General features: G+C 45.1%; 1 protein-coding gene across 1 annotated transcript; it reads left to right on the top strand.

Moving 5' to 3' along the window:
• The first annotated feature begins 264 nt into the window (after window positions 1-264).
• LOC140577642 (uncharacterized) lies at window positions 265-2,535 on the top strand. Its single transcript, XM_072715165.1, has 5 exons — window positions 265-1,110; window positions 1,412-1,486; window positions 1,921-2,007; window positions 2,120-2,248; window positions 2,530-2,535. Exons 1-5 carry the CDS (start codon window positions 772-774, stop codon window positions 2,533-2,535), a joined length of 636 nt encoding a protein of 211 aa, XP_072571266.1. The 5' UTR covers window positions 265-771.
• The last annotated feature ends 13,312 nt before the right edge of the window (window positions 2,536-15,847 follow it).

Raw genomic sequence — 15,847 nt, forward strand, 5'->3', positions numbered from 1 at the left:
CAGTTTTAATAACTTAATTAATAATCTTAAAAGTTGGTGTTGGCACATTGTTATTTAATATCTCGTTTTATTATTCAAGCCTGATAAACCCCCCAAATAAGCATATTTGACATTTAATTAAGATGACATCTAGCTATTTAATGTAAGCTTGTTTGTTTGGTCAGCTAACACATTTTTACTTACCGTAAGTTTAGTAGTTTGCAGTTTTTCATATTTTGTTCTGACTCTCATTATTTTTCTCCCTTACGGAGTTTTGAAACTTGAAAGCCTGTAGAGTCCCTGTATGTGGCTGTGCAGAGATTGTGGATCGTCTCAGGCCTCCAGATCAAAGCTTTTAAAGCACTTCAGGTTGGTACATGGACATTATGCCCGCAAACACAAATATCCATGTGCATATTTTAACTGTCCATGCACTTTTAAAACCTGGAATGCACTGCGGTCCCACTTATCCAGATCACATGGCAGTGAGCAGCTACCTCAAAATCAAAATTCTAGTCAAACTACAGTGATAAATTGTCATGTTTGTGCTGTTACTGACATTCCTTCAGTAAGTGATTATTTTCTCCATATAAATAATCACTTGCGCAGTCATGAGACAGTTAGTTGTATGTTTAAGGACTGCTCATTTAAAACAAACGTGTATGGTACATTCAAATCACATAAGAGCTGAAAGCATTGTTAGTTTTCAGTTTGATACAGAAGCATCCATGCCTAAAAGAAAATGGCTCTGTAAGTGGCTACTATGGCTGGAAAATTAGTTTAAAATATAAGATGGCAAACTACAGAACAAAATTGAGAAACATAGGATGTTCAGAGCTGAACATCAATTCCCATAAGCGAAAAGGATCCACTGGAAGTCCTAACCAAGTGAAGAAACCGAGAAAAGCTGAGGTAAATTACTGTCCAGATTACCCAGTGGGTGAAACAAAAGAAACACTTGAAAATCAAAGGATTACACTACTATCGGAGGTGACTAAAAGAAACAACGAGCAGGTTATCAAGGGGCTGATGGACAGAACGTTTGCTCTACGGAGGCACGAGGTGGTAGAAGATTCACCTTTCATTGCTGAATTCAAGAACAGATGGCCAGCACTCTTTACTGAGAGAGAGGTATGTCTTTAATGTCATGTCAGCTTGCTTGGATGTTGTTATAATTCTAAACTATGATTTGAAGTACTTTAGATGTAATTCAGGTTTGTTCATTTATCGTAAATGTGTGTTATCTGTGAGTGCTGGTAAAGGAAGTGTATGATGTCCTGTCAAAAATTTACGAAGCACCCTGATTTCTCTCTCTCTCTCTTTGTTTTGTTTTGTTTGGAAATTGTACCAGGTATCTGCGGAATTCAGCAGGATTACAACAATTCCTTTGGTGTCCAAATTCATGGGTCAGCTTGATCATTTCTCCCCCCAGCTCCTCAAAAATTTCAAAAAGAAAGGAGGAGCAGCCGCACAGAAGATCACAGACATCCTGTCAGTTTTGGATCAGGTATGTTCTCTAAATTCATCACCAATTCTCATAATTCATAATAGGCCAAACTAATATTTCATCCAAATATGATTATTTTGTTATTTTTTAACTCATCCTTCATTTAATCTTTTTTTTTATATACTAAAATTATGGATTAAAAGTTAAAGGTGAATTGTCTTTCTTCGGCTCCAAATATCATGATTTTTTTATTTTGAAGCATCAATGACTTTCTGCCTCTCTTATACTTTAACAGAGTTGTTTTTGCAACTACAATTAGAACAGCTCAGAAGTTCAAGATAATTGTGTATCCTATGCAGTGCTTCTGATTTGGGACCATTGGTTGTTGGACACACTTGACTTTCGTAAAATACAGCAGTGGTATAATTTGCGTAATGCTACTTAAATTTAAGATGTACAGCAAAAAGTACTAATTCTCATTTCATTTTGATTAGAGCATTGAAAAAAAGCGTGAATGCATCCTGAAAGCCTTAGTGGTCTACCTAAATGAAGATCCTTCAAACCTAGTGAAGGAGTACATGGTAAGCTATTTAAAAAATTTAAGAAACTTTTTCTAAAAGTTCCTATTTTTACCCTTGATCTGTTGGTAATTGTTTTATTTTGTACTTATTATTTGTACTTGTCTATTTTTAGGACGCTGAACATGATGAAACCCAAATTTTGATGAGCAACACCACTCTCGGAATCTATGCCATAAAACATGAAGGGGCAGATGTTGCAGACCCATACGAAGATGTTGGTGTCATCATCGAAGGCATCCAAGTACTTGAAAACTTGAATAATGTAGCTAATGCATGTTCCATGATGGTTGGTCTAATTTATGCATTAAACTTGGCTTACCCCCAGCATCTGAGATATACTTTTGAATTGTTTCAAAAGATTTTTATGCAACTGGATGCCACCAAGCTGTCAAACAAAGTCCAGGTCTTAAAAAATAGACTCCTTTCATAGGCACTGTAACTTGAAACAAGGGCTAAGAGGCAGGACCTTTGTTTTGTCCATAATGTTGCACTGGCTGTTGCAGTACTTTTTTTTTTTTTCAGTGCTAACCAGGTGATGTCTTTAATAATCTTTACTTTTGCTTTACTGCAATGTTTACTGCTTTTTTTTTTTTCAAGTTTACTAAAGTATATTTTTGTAAATCATTTAATTTAAAGACAGTATTTTATTTTACTTTTTACTGGTAATATTATTTTTGTAACTTCTTGTCACGCTCCACGGGTGAGCGAGCGGGTAAGCAGGCGCACAGAGCCGGAGGTTCGGGGAAACAGGACTTTTAATAAGGACGAGGGCAAACAGGAAGCAACGACACGTAACATAACAATGACTGATCTGGGGATGACTGACTCTGACAAGGACTAAATACACTAGACAAGCTGAGGGAAACGAGCAACAAGTGAGATCCATCAGGGAAGAACACGAGGTAATGAGGGGGGCGTGGCACACATCGGGATCGTACGGAGCGGGACGTGACACTTGTAATAAGTAAAGAAGTTTTATTTTGAAAAGTGAAGGCATTACTCAGATTTTGTGAACATGCTCTTGTTTGAAAAAAATTAAACATTGTAAAAATGTTGCTTTGCTTTCCAATGTTCATCTTCCTTTGAATAACAAGTGTTAGCTGATTTTTTTTAAGCATTTTTGTCAATCCTTTCATTTAAAGGTGTCACGATCCGCTCCGTTCGATCCCGATGTGTGCCACGCCCCCTCATTATCCACGTGTGCTTCACCGATCGTGCCCAGCTGTTCCTTGTTATTTCGGCTTGTCTTCTGTATTTAGTCCGTGTCTGAGTCAGTCTTCCCCAGATCCGTCATTAACTCTATGGAGTGCACCAGGGGCCCCTTGCATGGGGGGGCATTTCTTCCCTCTTTGGAATAATTACCTTATAACTTCAGATATAAAAGTCACAGGCACATGCCTGATACCTAAAATCAAAGTTGACCCCTTTACAATTGATTGTAGGAAGTTCAATAACGAAATGAATAACCTGTGTATAATTTATGGACATGCGAATATAACAAAAACAGCTGGAAAAATACAAAATCTGTCTTTGTGTCTTGGATTTTTGTAAATATTTCAAAAACTACATGATGGAATAGGTCCAATTTTAAAAATCTGGTTCCCAAACTTGTTTTCTACATGTGTGCCCAATTTCATATCATTTGATGCAGCCAAACAGGTTTTATGGAGGAAAGAGCAAATGGTGCAACTGGGAGCTTTTCCTATCCAAAACCTAACCTAAACTAATCTGAAACTTATCCAAAATGGCAATAGTGTAACTAGCAGTGTTTTTTGGGGTAGCAACTTTCTTTCTAAATGCATTACCACTTATAGGTCATAAGTAACAATTTGTCACACATTTGTAGGAAAATCTATATTTTATTCACACGACTTGTGCCAAACTTATCCAAAACCTATCCAAAACCTATCCAAACTGGCCACAGTGTAACTAGCAGTGTTTCTTGGGGTAGCGTCTTTCTTTCTAAATGCATTACCACTTATGGGTCATAAGTAACATTTTGTCACACAAAATCACCACACATTTGTAGGAAAATCTATATTTTATTTGCACGACTTGTGCCAAACCTATCCAAAACCTATCCAAAATGGCCGCAGTGTAACTAGCAGTGTTTTGGGATAGCGTCTTTCTTTCTAAATGCATTACCACTTATGGGTCATAAGAAACATTTTGTTTCTAACCATAACCCTGCATAACTGTGCCCAAACAAAGCCCGACAAGTGCCCCGCATAACTGTGCCCAAACAAAGCCCAACAGGTGCCCCGCATAACTGTGCCCAAACAAAGCCCGACAAGTGCCCCGCATAACTTTGCCCAAACAAAGCCGACAAGTGCCCCGCATAACTTTGCCCAAACAAAGCCGACAAGTACCGTACATAATGTTGCCCAAACAAAGCCGACAAGTACTGTACATAGGCCTGGACGATATGGCAAAAATTTATATCACGATATATTTCTTAATTTTGGTCGATACGATATAATTCCGATATCGATATGGACAATATTAAAAAGCCTCAGGAAAAAACTGCCGAGGACACGCACAATGGTTGTCTGCAAACTGAATTTGCAAAGTCTATAATACCTCCAGGCTCCTCCTATTAAAATTATATAATTTTTTTTTTTAAATAAAAACAGTACAAAAAAAAAAGGTTCACTTTTTTTTTGTATTTAGCCTTTACAAACAAGAAATGTGAAATAAACTATCAAATAAATAAAACTCTCAGACTCAGCTTATTAACAATAATATATTTCCATTTAAACTAGAACAGGCTGATTATTCATATACAGTCGAACCCGGTTATGTCGCCGGCCTAGGGGGTTGCCAAAAAGCGTCGAGATAACCGATGATCGAGATAACCGAAAACCAATATGGCAGCAATATATTAGCATGTGCTTGAAATGTATTTATGTGCGTTAATAACTGAGAATGTACATGCACGGGTTTTTGGCATTGCCGCGATTTGTTTGACGCGATCGGCATGCTATAAATATGTACATACATCGGGGCCGGTTCTAGACATGCATATATGAGGGGGCAGACAGAAATGTGAAGGGGGCACATGGTGGCAACAAAGGCGGGAAAGGGGTGGGGTGGTGCTCTGGATAACTGTTTTTGTCATGTAATTGGATTGCACTTTGTCAGGCCTCTGCCCTAAGACCTGTCCAACTTGGGTGTCCCACCTGAAGGCTAAGCTTCTGCTGGTGTAGCTCTTAGGGTCACTGAGGCACGCAAAGCCCCTGACCACAGTAAGGTGGCAATCCCTCAGGGGGAAAACTGAAAAGTAAAACAAAAAATAAAATAAAATATTCCTCATCAGATTAAAAACAAGACATTTACCTTAATTGGATGGCCTATATCAAACATATTTGAACCCAACAAAACACTTTTCACTATTGCCAATATTACCAAAACTAAAAAGGGTAGGCTAAGTTATGAAAAAGAAAAAATCAATTCACCGAGTCTTGAAATATAAAACTGAAAAATAGGATCGGTCAGGGTTCATTTCACTACATGTTGTACTTGTTATAACTATGTATGTGACGAATAAAGAATCTTGAAATCACAACGAACAAGTCGCTCAATGAGAATGAATGACGTAACCGACTGGCTAAGCTGCTTCTAGCGCCAAAGTGGTTCAAATGGTACGATCCACACTAGGGGTGTCTAAAATCGTTTTACATAAAATTTTCCTACAAGGTGAGGTTCTTTCTTAAAAAAAAAAAAAACAAGAAAAATGTTAATACCCCCCCCCCCCCCCAAACTGCTATTTTTGTCTATTTGGGGGGGGTCTTGATCGGGGGGTACTGGGGGGTACAGTACCCCCCGATCAAGACCCCCCCAAATAGACAAAAATAATTCGAACCATGATCTCACTAGTCACTATGATTTTGACGAGAGAGATTGCTGTTTCCTCCAAACCTTCCGCAATCACGCAGCTCATTTCGCTTTGCCCTGCCTACTGAGAAACTGGCTCATTTGCATACTAACAGTGATTGGATGTTTAGCTGGGGGGAGGGTGAGTGGGGGATCTGCCGAGTGCTGCGTGAGCCCGCGCACAAACAGAACGCAGAGGGAAAGAACGAACAAGAAGTGAAACTTATCATCTCGTTTGTGCCTTTTTCAGTGGATTTTTCAGCTACTGTAGTAAATCTTGTCCATATTCAGTTTGTGGGTAATTATTATTTTCTTCCTCAACTTCTAAAAGTTTGATTTAAGGGGGCAGGACGTTTGCTTAAGGGGGCGTTGCCCCAGCGTAGAGCCGGCCCCGACATACATGTTGGCTAACAAAAGGCATACCACCAACTAACAGCAGAGATTTACCAGTATACAATAAAATCCACCGTCGTTTCTTGATACGAACCTTTAATTATATTCTCCAACATTGAAAACACAAAGATCGCTCACAAAATCACAAAAAACCTGCGGGGTGTACTGTAGTTCGTTTTCACAAAAAGCTAACCAGTGTCAAAATTAAATTCACGAGTCATTTCCCTCTGACGCAGCTCTGAAAAGTATCATACACGTGGTTACTATGGTTTCTTTACAAAGTCTAAAATGCTTTGTTGCTTTTGCTTTTAACAGTCTGCTTGAAAACAAATGCTTCAATATTATTTATGCTGTCTAAAAAAGTTTTACCTGGATCACGTTTCACAGCTGCGTTGTTCAGCAAATTACCATGCGAATGCGATTTGAATACGCGCTGTTTAGCACTTGTGATACATTTTTAAAAGCCGGTGAATATATATAATATTCAAATGTATATCGAAATATCGGAAATGTGTTTAAAAATCGTATCACCGTTATCGGAAAAAAATATATCGCGATATATATTGATATCGAATTATTGTCCAGCCCTAACTGTACATAACTTTGCTCAAACAAGGCCGACAAGTGCCCCGCATAACTTTGCCCAAACAAAGCCCCGCGTAACTTTGCCCAAGTGAAAGCCAAAATCGCTGCATTACTTTGCACACTTCAAAGCTTGACAAAGGCGATGCGGAACTTTTCCCAATGTACCACAATACAAGTGTTACCAAAGCAAATGTTAATTGTAATTTGCTGACTCACGGAATTATAAAAATCTATAGAATAAAAGAGTAAAATGTAAACTGTAAATAAATGTACTTATGTCGAGCGTTGCATCCTCTCCGCGCAAAAAAGCGTCCTCCTCCATCGAATCAATGGATAAAAGCGACACTTTCTTCCCCCGAACCACTCTTCAAAATCATCTTCTGTGCTTTCTCAACAGTGAAAGTCATCCGAGCCATTTTTCTTCAGTCAAAAAAGTTGTTGTCCGAAAATAACTGGGTAAACTCACGGAGACTACGTGCGCAATGCGTAATCGAGACACTCCCACAAATACTGCACCTGCAGAGAATAAGTTGCGCATTCATGTCCCCAGTGCGAAAAACAATGCCCAATCAGCACATCCCATACCATTTTGCAAACCTTAGACACACCTCTATTGGATGAAGCAAATGACACTGTAATTTGATGTTCATGTAAAAAGTTTATTATGGTGAAACATAACCATGGGCAAAGGTTCAGTGCGTAAAAAATAATGTGCTAGCAGGGAAGCAGAGCATATATCTGAAAAAATACTTGACAATGAAGGATTACAGTGATTGATTTATGTACATAAGAGATCAAGCTTTCAAACGAGGGTAAATTTGTCATTTTATTCATTGGTTTTCTTCTAAAACTCCGAAGATGAAAAACATTGCACGAATGTACAGAATGCCGACTGACATTTTTCCGCGATGAGTGAGCAAGCTATTTGAGAGCATTACAGTCATATTTATGGAAAAATGCGTGTTTTGTCTTAATACTGTGACGGTTTATGAAGTATTGGCCGTGAAAGAAATAGTTTGAAGTGCTTAGTTTTCATTTTATTAACACTTATATTTTACTTCCTGACACTCGACCCGTTTAAAGATGGCTACCATGGTCATTTTATTTTTACTTGTTACAAAAAAACCATGGCACAAAAATTGCGCAACTTTCTACAGATATTATCTGAAAGGTTTTTTGTAGTGTAACAAGCCGTTTTTGGTTGATTTGATACATTTGTTTCTTTTATTGAACGTCATTTTTTTTTGTTATTGAAAATCCGGACGTATGCGTCCGAACCACTAGGCGGCGACAGTGAAAGAGTTAATGTTCGTTGATGTTTGTTGTTGTGTTGGTTCTGTCCATTCCCAAGTAAAAACCCGTTTGCCTGCACTTCCGGCTTCGCTTGCCTGTTTGCCCGCTCGCCCGCACGCACGAATCACAACAGAATGACGGATCTCCTTAACAAGCTCAGCGTTACCGGGGAGGTTCTCCCTATGGAGAACGAAGTGATCGCCTGGACGAACCGGCTTGATCGCCACCCGGATCCCGTAGCCCGCCGGCTGGTGGATAGCTGCTGGGAGCTCCTCGACAGGAGGTTCCACACCGGCGAGGAGCAGCTGCTCGAACAGGTGGGCGAACACCTGCGGCAGCTGAGGGTGAGAGCAGCGGTTTGGCTACCGCACCCGGGGTATGCCGCCCGGGAACCGCCCCCCGACTCGTTACCAGCCACCTTCCCGGTCTTGAAAAGGGCTGGCGATAAGACGCGCAACCCTGAGCTTCACGCGGCTACGGCCGCTCAGTTCCCCAGCGCTGGGGAACTACCTGGGGAAAGACCCCAGGAGAAGGACCTACCCTGGGTCCTAGAGAGCCCCGCTCTTGCCAAGAAGAGACGCAGGAGGAGAAAAACAGGCCAGACGCTCTTCCTGGGAGCGTGCTCCCTTCTCCCCGCCTTGGAGGACGCCTGTGTGACCGATGGGCCCCATGACGAGGAGGACCTGCCTCCTTTGGAGGCTGGGGATGACCGGCCAGAGCGCTGTCCCGGGAGAGGGATCAGTGCCGTCAGAGACGCCAGTCCCCAGATCCCTAAAGGGCGGAAAGGAAAGGCGCATACGCGCTCAGCACCCCTCCTGCCTGCTACAGACCTGCCTACTCCGGACGTGCCTGCAGCACCAGCTGCTGCTGCCGCCGCTCTGCCTGCGGCACCGCCTGCTGCTGCCGCTCTGCCCGCGGCACCGCCTGATGCTGCTGCCGCCGCTCTGCCCGCGGCACCGCCTGATGCTGCTGCCGCCGCTCTGCCCGCGGCACCGCCTGCAGCACCAGCTGCTACCGCCGCTCTGCCTGCGGCACCGCCTGCTGCTGCTGCTACCGCCGCTCTGCCTGCGGCACCGCCTGCTGCTGCTGCTACCGCCGCTCTACCTGCGGCACCGCCTGCAGCACCAGCTGCTGCTACCGCCGCTCTGCCCGCGGCACCGCCTGCTGCTGCTGCTACTGCCGCTCTGCCTGCGGCACCGCCTGCAGCACCAGCTGCTGCTGCCGCCGCTCTGCCCGTGGCACAGCCTGCTGCTGCTGAAGCCGCTCTGCCTGCGGCACCGCCTGCAGCACCAGCTGCTACTGTCGCCGCTTTGCCAGCGGCACCGCCTGTCCTGCTTGACCCGCCTGTTCTGTCTGACCCGCCTGCCCTGCCTGTGGTCCCTGCTGCTGTCGCCGCTCTGCCTGCGGCACCGCCTGCTGCTGCTGCCGTCGCCGCTCTGCCCGCGGCACCGCCTGCTGCTGCTGCCGTCGCCGCTCTGCCCGCGGCACCGCCTGCTGCTGCTGCTGCCGTCGCCGCTCTGCCCGCGGCACCGCCTGCTGCTGCTGCTGTCGCCGCTCTGCCCGCGGCACCGTCTGCTGCAGCTCCTGCCGCTTTGCCAGCGGCACCGCCTGCTGCCGCTTTGCCAGCAGTCCGACCTGACCCGCCTGTCCTTCCTGCTCTGCCTGCAGCCCCTGCTGCTGCCACCACTCAGGCTGCGGCACCCGCTGCGGCGCCCCCTGCTGGCCGCGTGATGGCGGCGCATGCCGAGGCGCCCCCTGCTGGCCGCGTGACGGAGGCGCACGCCAAGGCGCCCCCTGCTGACCGGACGCCCGAGGCGCCTGCCCAGGCGGCCCCTGCTGGTCGCACGCCTGCAGCTGCCTCCGCTCTTCCTGAGGTGCCCGCCGAGGCGCCTCCTGCTGGCTACACACCTGCGACCCCATCCGAGGCCACATCTCCCGTCCTGCCCGCGGCCCTGTCCGAGGCCACATCTCCCGACCTGCCCGAGGTGGCCGCTCTGCCTGCGGCACCGCCTGCAGATCCGGCTGCCGCTCAGCCCAAGGTGCCTGCCAGGGCGCCCCCTGCTGGCCACGTGCTGGTGGTGCCTGCTGCGGCGCTCCCTGTTGGCCACGTGCTGGTGGTACCCACGGCTGTGTCTGAGGTCCCGGTGCTACCTCCGCCTGCACCCACGCCCGCCGAGGTGCCTGCTCTGCCTGCGGCACCTCCTGCTGGCCGCACGCCCAAGCCCGTCTCGCCTGACCTGCCCGTCTCGTCCGGCCAGCCCTGCTCGCCGGTCCTGCCCGTCTCGCCTGTCCTGTCCGGCCAGCCCTGCTCGTCGGTCCTGCCCGTCTCGCCTGTCCTGTCCGGCCAGTCCTGCATGCCCGCAGCGCCCCTTGCTGACCACTCGCCTGTCCTGCCCGTCTCGCCTGTCCAGCCGGCCCAGCCCTGCTCGCCTGTCCAGCCGGCCCAGCCCTGCTCGCCTGTCCAGCCGGCTGCTACGGCCAGGCCCGCGGCCCCGCCTGAGGCCACCGCTCTGCCCGCGGCCCCGCCTGAGGCCGCCGCTCTGGCTGTCCTGCCCGCCGCTCTGGCTGTCCTGCCCGCGGCTCTGGCTGCCCCTCCTGCGGCTCTGGCTGCCCCGCCCGCGGCTCTGGCTGCCCCGCCTGCGGCCACACCCGCGGCTCTGGCTGCCACGCCCGCGGCTCCGGCTGCCCTGCCTGTTGCCTCTTTAGAGGCCTTGACTTCTGTCCACTCAGCACCGACCTCCCTCTTGACTCCCTCACCCTTGCCTCAGCAAGGCCGACACACCCCAGGACCGCGCCTGTCCGTTTCCCGTAAGGGACGGGGACACAGGCGTCGGGTCCTGGTCCCGCCTGCCCTAACCCCTGGCTCGCCCGTGCGCCCCCTGGCCGTGGCTCGGTGGCTGCCTGCGGGTCCTGCGGCTCCGGCTCAGCTGCCGCCTCCGGGTCCCCCCGCTTCGGCTGGGCGTCGGACGGCGCCTTCCCTGGCTCCGGCTGCGCCTCCGCCTGCTGCGGCTTCCCCCTCCTGCCTGCCTGCGCCAGTGTTCCCTCCTGCTCCCTCCTTGTTTCCTTTGTCGGTCCCTACGTCTGTCTCCTTGTCCCCTCCTGCTCCGGCCTCCCTTCTGCCTGTGGCCCCTGTGGCTGCCTTCCCTTGCCCGCCTGGGTTCCCTCGAGCTCGCCCTGTTCTTCCTCCTCCCTTTGTTCCGTCTCCTCGTCCCTTTGTTCCTCCTGTCTCGGTTCCTCGTCCCTCTGTGTCTCCTCCGTCCCCTCCTGGTCCTTTTGTCCCTCCGGTTTTTGCTGCTCGTCCCTCTGTGCCTCCCGTGTTCACTCCCGTCCTTTTTGTTCCTCCATTTTCTGTCCCCTCTCTGTCTCCTTTCTTTGTCTGCCTGTCCGCGTTCCCTGTCCTCTGTCAGGTCTTGTCGTTTTTCTGGTCCTTGTTCCTGTTTTGTGTCTCTGTCCTGTTTCCGGTGTCTCGTTGATGTTTTGCTTTTGTCTTCCAGGTCCTGTTCCCCGGTCTCGTCCGTCGCCTCCTCTCGGGCGCGCCCGGTGTGCGCGCCTTTGGGGGGGGGTTCTGTCACGATCCGCTCCGTTCGATCCCGATGTGTGCCACGCCCCCTCATTATCCACGTGCGCTTCCCCGATCGTGCCCAGCTGTTCCTTGTTATTTCGGCTTGTCTTCTGTATTTAGTCCGTGTCTGAGTCAGTCTTCCCCAGATCCGTCATTAATGTTCGTTGATGTTTGTTGTTGTGTTGGTTCTGTCCATTCCCAAGTAAAAACCCGTTTGCCTGCACTTCCGGCTTCGCTTGCCTGTTTGCCTGCTCGCCCGCACGCACGAATCACAACAAAAGGCTGCATGCTTTTATTTTACTTTATACTTGTATTATTCTTTTAATAGTATTAAAATTGTAACTTATTGTAATAAGTTAAAATAATTATTTTGAAAAGTATGACAGCATGTAGATTTTGAAAAACATTTTATTGTTGGAAAAACAGTAGAAAGTGTTCATTGTAAAACATTGTAAAAATGTTATTTAATAAACACAATGAAACTGAAACTTTTTTCTTATCTCTTTGAACATAACAATATAAATTTGAGTAATTGAACTTAATTAACCAAATAGATTAAAACAAAATCATGAATGTTACGTTGATTGAACTAAACAAAATTACATTAACTTTATGTAATTACCTTATGTTCACTGAAATAAATATTCTTTCTTAAAGGCAACTTAACTTACGTGGAACCTGTTGACATAAAAAAGTTAAGTAATGTCAACATATCATTTTTTTCAGTGTAGCTAAGCTCAAAATAAATAAATCGTAGGGCCCTGACGGCATCTTACCTATAGTTTTAAAAGAGATGAGGGATATTATTAGCCAACCTTTAACTTTAATATTCCAGAAATCATTATCTGCGGGTTTGGTACCTTCAGATTGGAAGTATGCTAATATAACGCCCATATTCAAAAAAGGGGATAGAAGTAATCCAGCAAACTATAGGCCAATCAGTTTAACTAGCATTACTGGAAAAATAATGGAAGCTATAATTCAAATGAAAATGGTAGATTACCTAGATGCAAATAACATTATAAAGGATAGCCAACATGGATTTAGGAGGGGTAGATCCTGTTTAACGAATTTACTTGAATTCTTTGAGGAAGCTACAATAGAAATTGATCACCAAAAGACCTACGATGTGATCTACTTAGATTTCCAGAAGACCTTTGATGTTGTCCCCCACAAACAGCTCTTGCTTAAGCTCAAAGCTGCAGGGATTTTAGAAACTGTAGCAGCTTGGATCGAAAACTGGTTAACTGACAGGAAGCAGCGAGTAGTTATTAGAGGCACAATGTCATAGTGGGCCTGCGTTCATAGTGGGGTAACGCAGGGTTCAATTTTAGGACCATTATTGTTCCTAATTTACATTAATGATATTGACACCAACACATACAGTAAACTGGTTAAATTTGCAGACAACATCAAGGTGGGTGGTGTATCAGATACTAAATTAGCAGCACAGAGGCTACAACGGGATCTTGACTAGGGTTGGGTATCGTTTGGGGTTTTTTCGATACCGGTGCCAAATCGATACTTTTAAAACGGTACCGGTGCCCAAACGGTGCCTGAACCGATACTTTACAAAAGCCACAAAATGATGGTGGATGACTCAAGAATACATTTTTATTGAACAAAAAATTGAATGCTTAAAATTGAACAATATATTAAAAGTTTAAAGTATATATGAATATATATGTAAATACAAAAAACAACAACAAAACATAAGCCACCTATGTAATGTTAATTTAACATTACATTAGCCTACTACTAACCTGCGGAAAGGTTGCTGTCGTCATCATAATCAGTGGACTCCTTTTTGCTACGGTTGGTATGACTGGGGCTGGGGTTATTCACACCGATCGTGCCAGCTGTTGTCCGCAAGCTGTCAAGCACGGTGCATCCCTCTGCTTTTAAGTTTATTCCGTGTACCCTCAAATGTTTCATTAGATTTGACGTGTTTCCCCCTTTACACGCAACTGCTGTAAAACATTTGCTGCATGCCGCGGTGTTGGAATCCTTTCTTGTGAAATATAGCCACACTTTTGACTGTTTAGTTTTAGGCATTTTAACAAAAGTTGTCTTAATTTAGCAAGCTAAGATAGCAGTACACCACCTGCTGCCGTCAGAGCAAGTGTAACGTTAGTTGCTGCATTCACGCGCATCTCGGATGGTCTCATTTCCTGATGATGTCACGTGTGTGTTGATGAATCTTATGCTTATTACAACTGTGTCATCATAGCCCCAGAGAACAAATATTTCTATCGACAGTTCAGGCATCTAAGTGGCACCGAAATTCGCGTTTTGTTTCGGTCCGGTACATATCAGTTATATAGGTACCGGTGCCGTATTGGCACCGGTTTTCGGTACCCAACCCTAATCTTGACTTAATTAGCGACTGCGCTGATAGCTGGCAGATAAAATTTAATGTAGATAAATGTAAGGTAATCCATGCAGGGAGCAGAAATATGAAGTACAGATATTTTATGGGTTCCACTGAAATAAAGGTAGCTGATTATGAGAAAGACCTCGTTGTGTATGTTGATGCTTCCATGTCCCACTTGCCAGTGTTGCAAAGCAATTAAAAAGGCCAACAGGATGTTGGGTTACATCTCTAGGTGTGTGGAGTTTAAGTCAATGGATGTGATGCTACGGTTATACAATTCCTTGGTAAGACCCCAACTAGAATAGTGTGTACAGGTTTGGTCACCATACCTTAAAAAGGACATTGCTGCCTTGGAAAAGGTTCAACGTAGGGCTACAAGAATGATTCCTGGTCTTAGAGGAATGTCTTATGAGGAGAGGTTAGCTGAGCTGAATCTGTTCAGCCTCGCGCAAAGTAGATTAAGGGGGGACATCCAGGTATATAAGATTCTAACAGGTCTCGATGCTGTTCAGCCAAATGGCTACTTTAATATTTGTTGAAATACTAGAACTCGTGGCCATAGGTGGAAATTAGTGGGAGAACATTTTAAACTGAATTTAAGAAAACACTTCTTTACACAGCGTGTAGTTAGAGTATGAAATAGTCTTCCTGTTCAAGTAGAGCAGGCTAAAACCCTGGGTTCCCTTAAATCAGAGCTAGATAAGATTTTAACAACTCTGAGCTATTAGTTAAGTTCTCCCCAAACAAGCTTGATGGACCGAATGGCCTCCTCTCGTTTGTAAATTTCTTATGTTCTTATGACTCACCAGATAACTGTTGTCGTGACCCAGTTCCTCAGCTGGGTCCGATGTTGTCGCACCTCATCCACAAGGTGTGGGTCTTCGGAGGGGAAAAACTGCTCCAGGATTTCCTCAAATTTATGTATTTTATTTTCCTCTTTAACCTTCAGATTGTGTTCGCTTTCTATTCCTATCTCCTATGTTAGATGGGTCGATGCCGACCCATGTCTTAAATCAGCCATAAAATACCCTCAAAACAATTATTTACCATTCAATTTGTTTCTTACCTCTTGGTTACCTTGTTAGGCTTCCTTTTCCATGAAAAGATTGGTTTTAATATTTTTGGTGTGGCTTTCTGGACCATTCTTTTGACAGCATACCTCTCGTTTTCAATAAAAAAAAAATAATGGTAAAATAATCCTCAAGAGAATTATAGAAATAAACTGAATTGGTCTTATCTTGCCTTACATGTATGAGCATGCCTTGTTTTAATTTTGTTTTAATTTATTTTGTAGAGATTCCTGACAAACTCAAAAAGCTTTTATGCGGTATACAAATCTATGCGGTGCTTTTATGCATTTTAAAAATAAAAACGGGTCAGTGCCAATCCTAACATCACAGGAAGATTAAATTAGAGAGTATGAAACACCATTTTGAATTATTGCTTCTTGTTACATCTGATGTCCTTGATAAGTATTTTAATATTTAATCTTTATATTTACTGGTTGAACAAATTAAAAATACCCTGTGACCTATTATTTTATTGCATTTTTTAACCACAATAAAGTATAGAAAAGTAGGCAACCTGCATAGTTATATGATGGCATGGGCTGATGGGTTAGCCACCAGCTGCCACTGGTCTCAGTGCACATTTAAACCTTGTTCCCTATTTACATTCAATTTGCAATTTTGCTTGGCAAATTTGGTTAGTTTGTCTGTTTATGATTACTATGTTCATGTGTTGTTTGTTTATGATTACTG

This window comes from Paramormyrops kingsleyae, chromosome 8 (assembly GCF_048594095.1).
Source record: "Paramormyrops kingsleyae isolate MSU_618 chromosome 8, PKINGS_0.4, whole genome shotgun sequence".
In the NCBI taxonomy this organism is placed as follows: domain Eukaryota; kingdom Metazoa; phylum Chordata; class Actinopteri; order Osteoglossiformes; family Mormyridae; genus Paramormyrops; species Paramormyrops kingsleyae.

What these genes read in the sequence shown, in the direction of transcription:
- LOC140577642 (XM_072715165.1), top strand. Translation starts at nt 772, where the DNA reads ATGGCAAACTACAGAACAAAATTGAGAAACATAGGATGTTCAGAGCTG. An exon ending in CACTCTTTACTGAGAGAGAG is followed by an intron (nt 1,111 to 1,411) that starts GTATGTCTTTAA and finishes TTCTCCCCCCAG; the next exon opens with CTCCTCAAAAATTTCAAAAA. An exon ending in ACCTAGTGAAGGAGTACATG is followed by an intron (nt 2,008 to 2,119) that starts GTAAGCTATTTA and finishes GTCTATTTTTAG; the next exon opens with GACGCTGAACATGATGAAAC.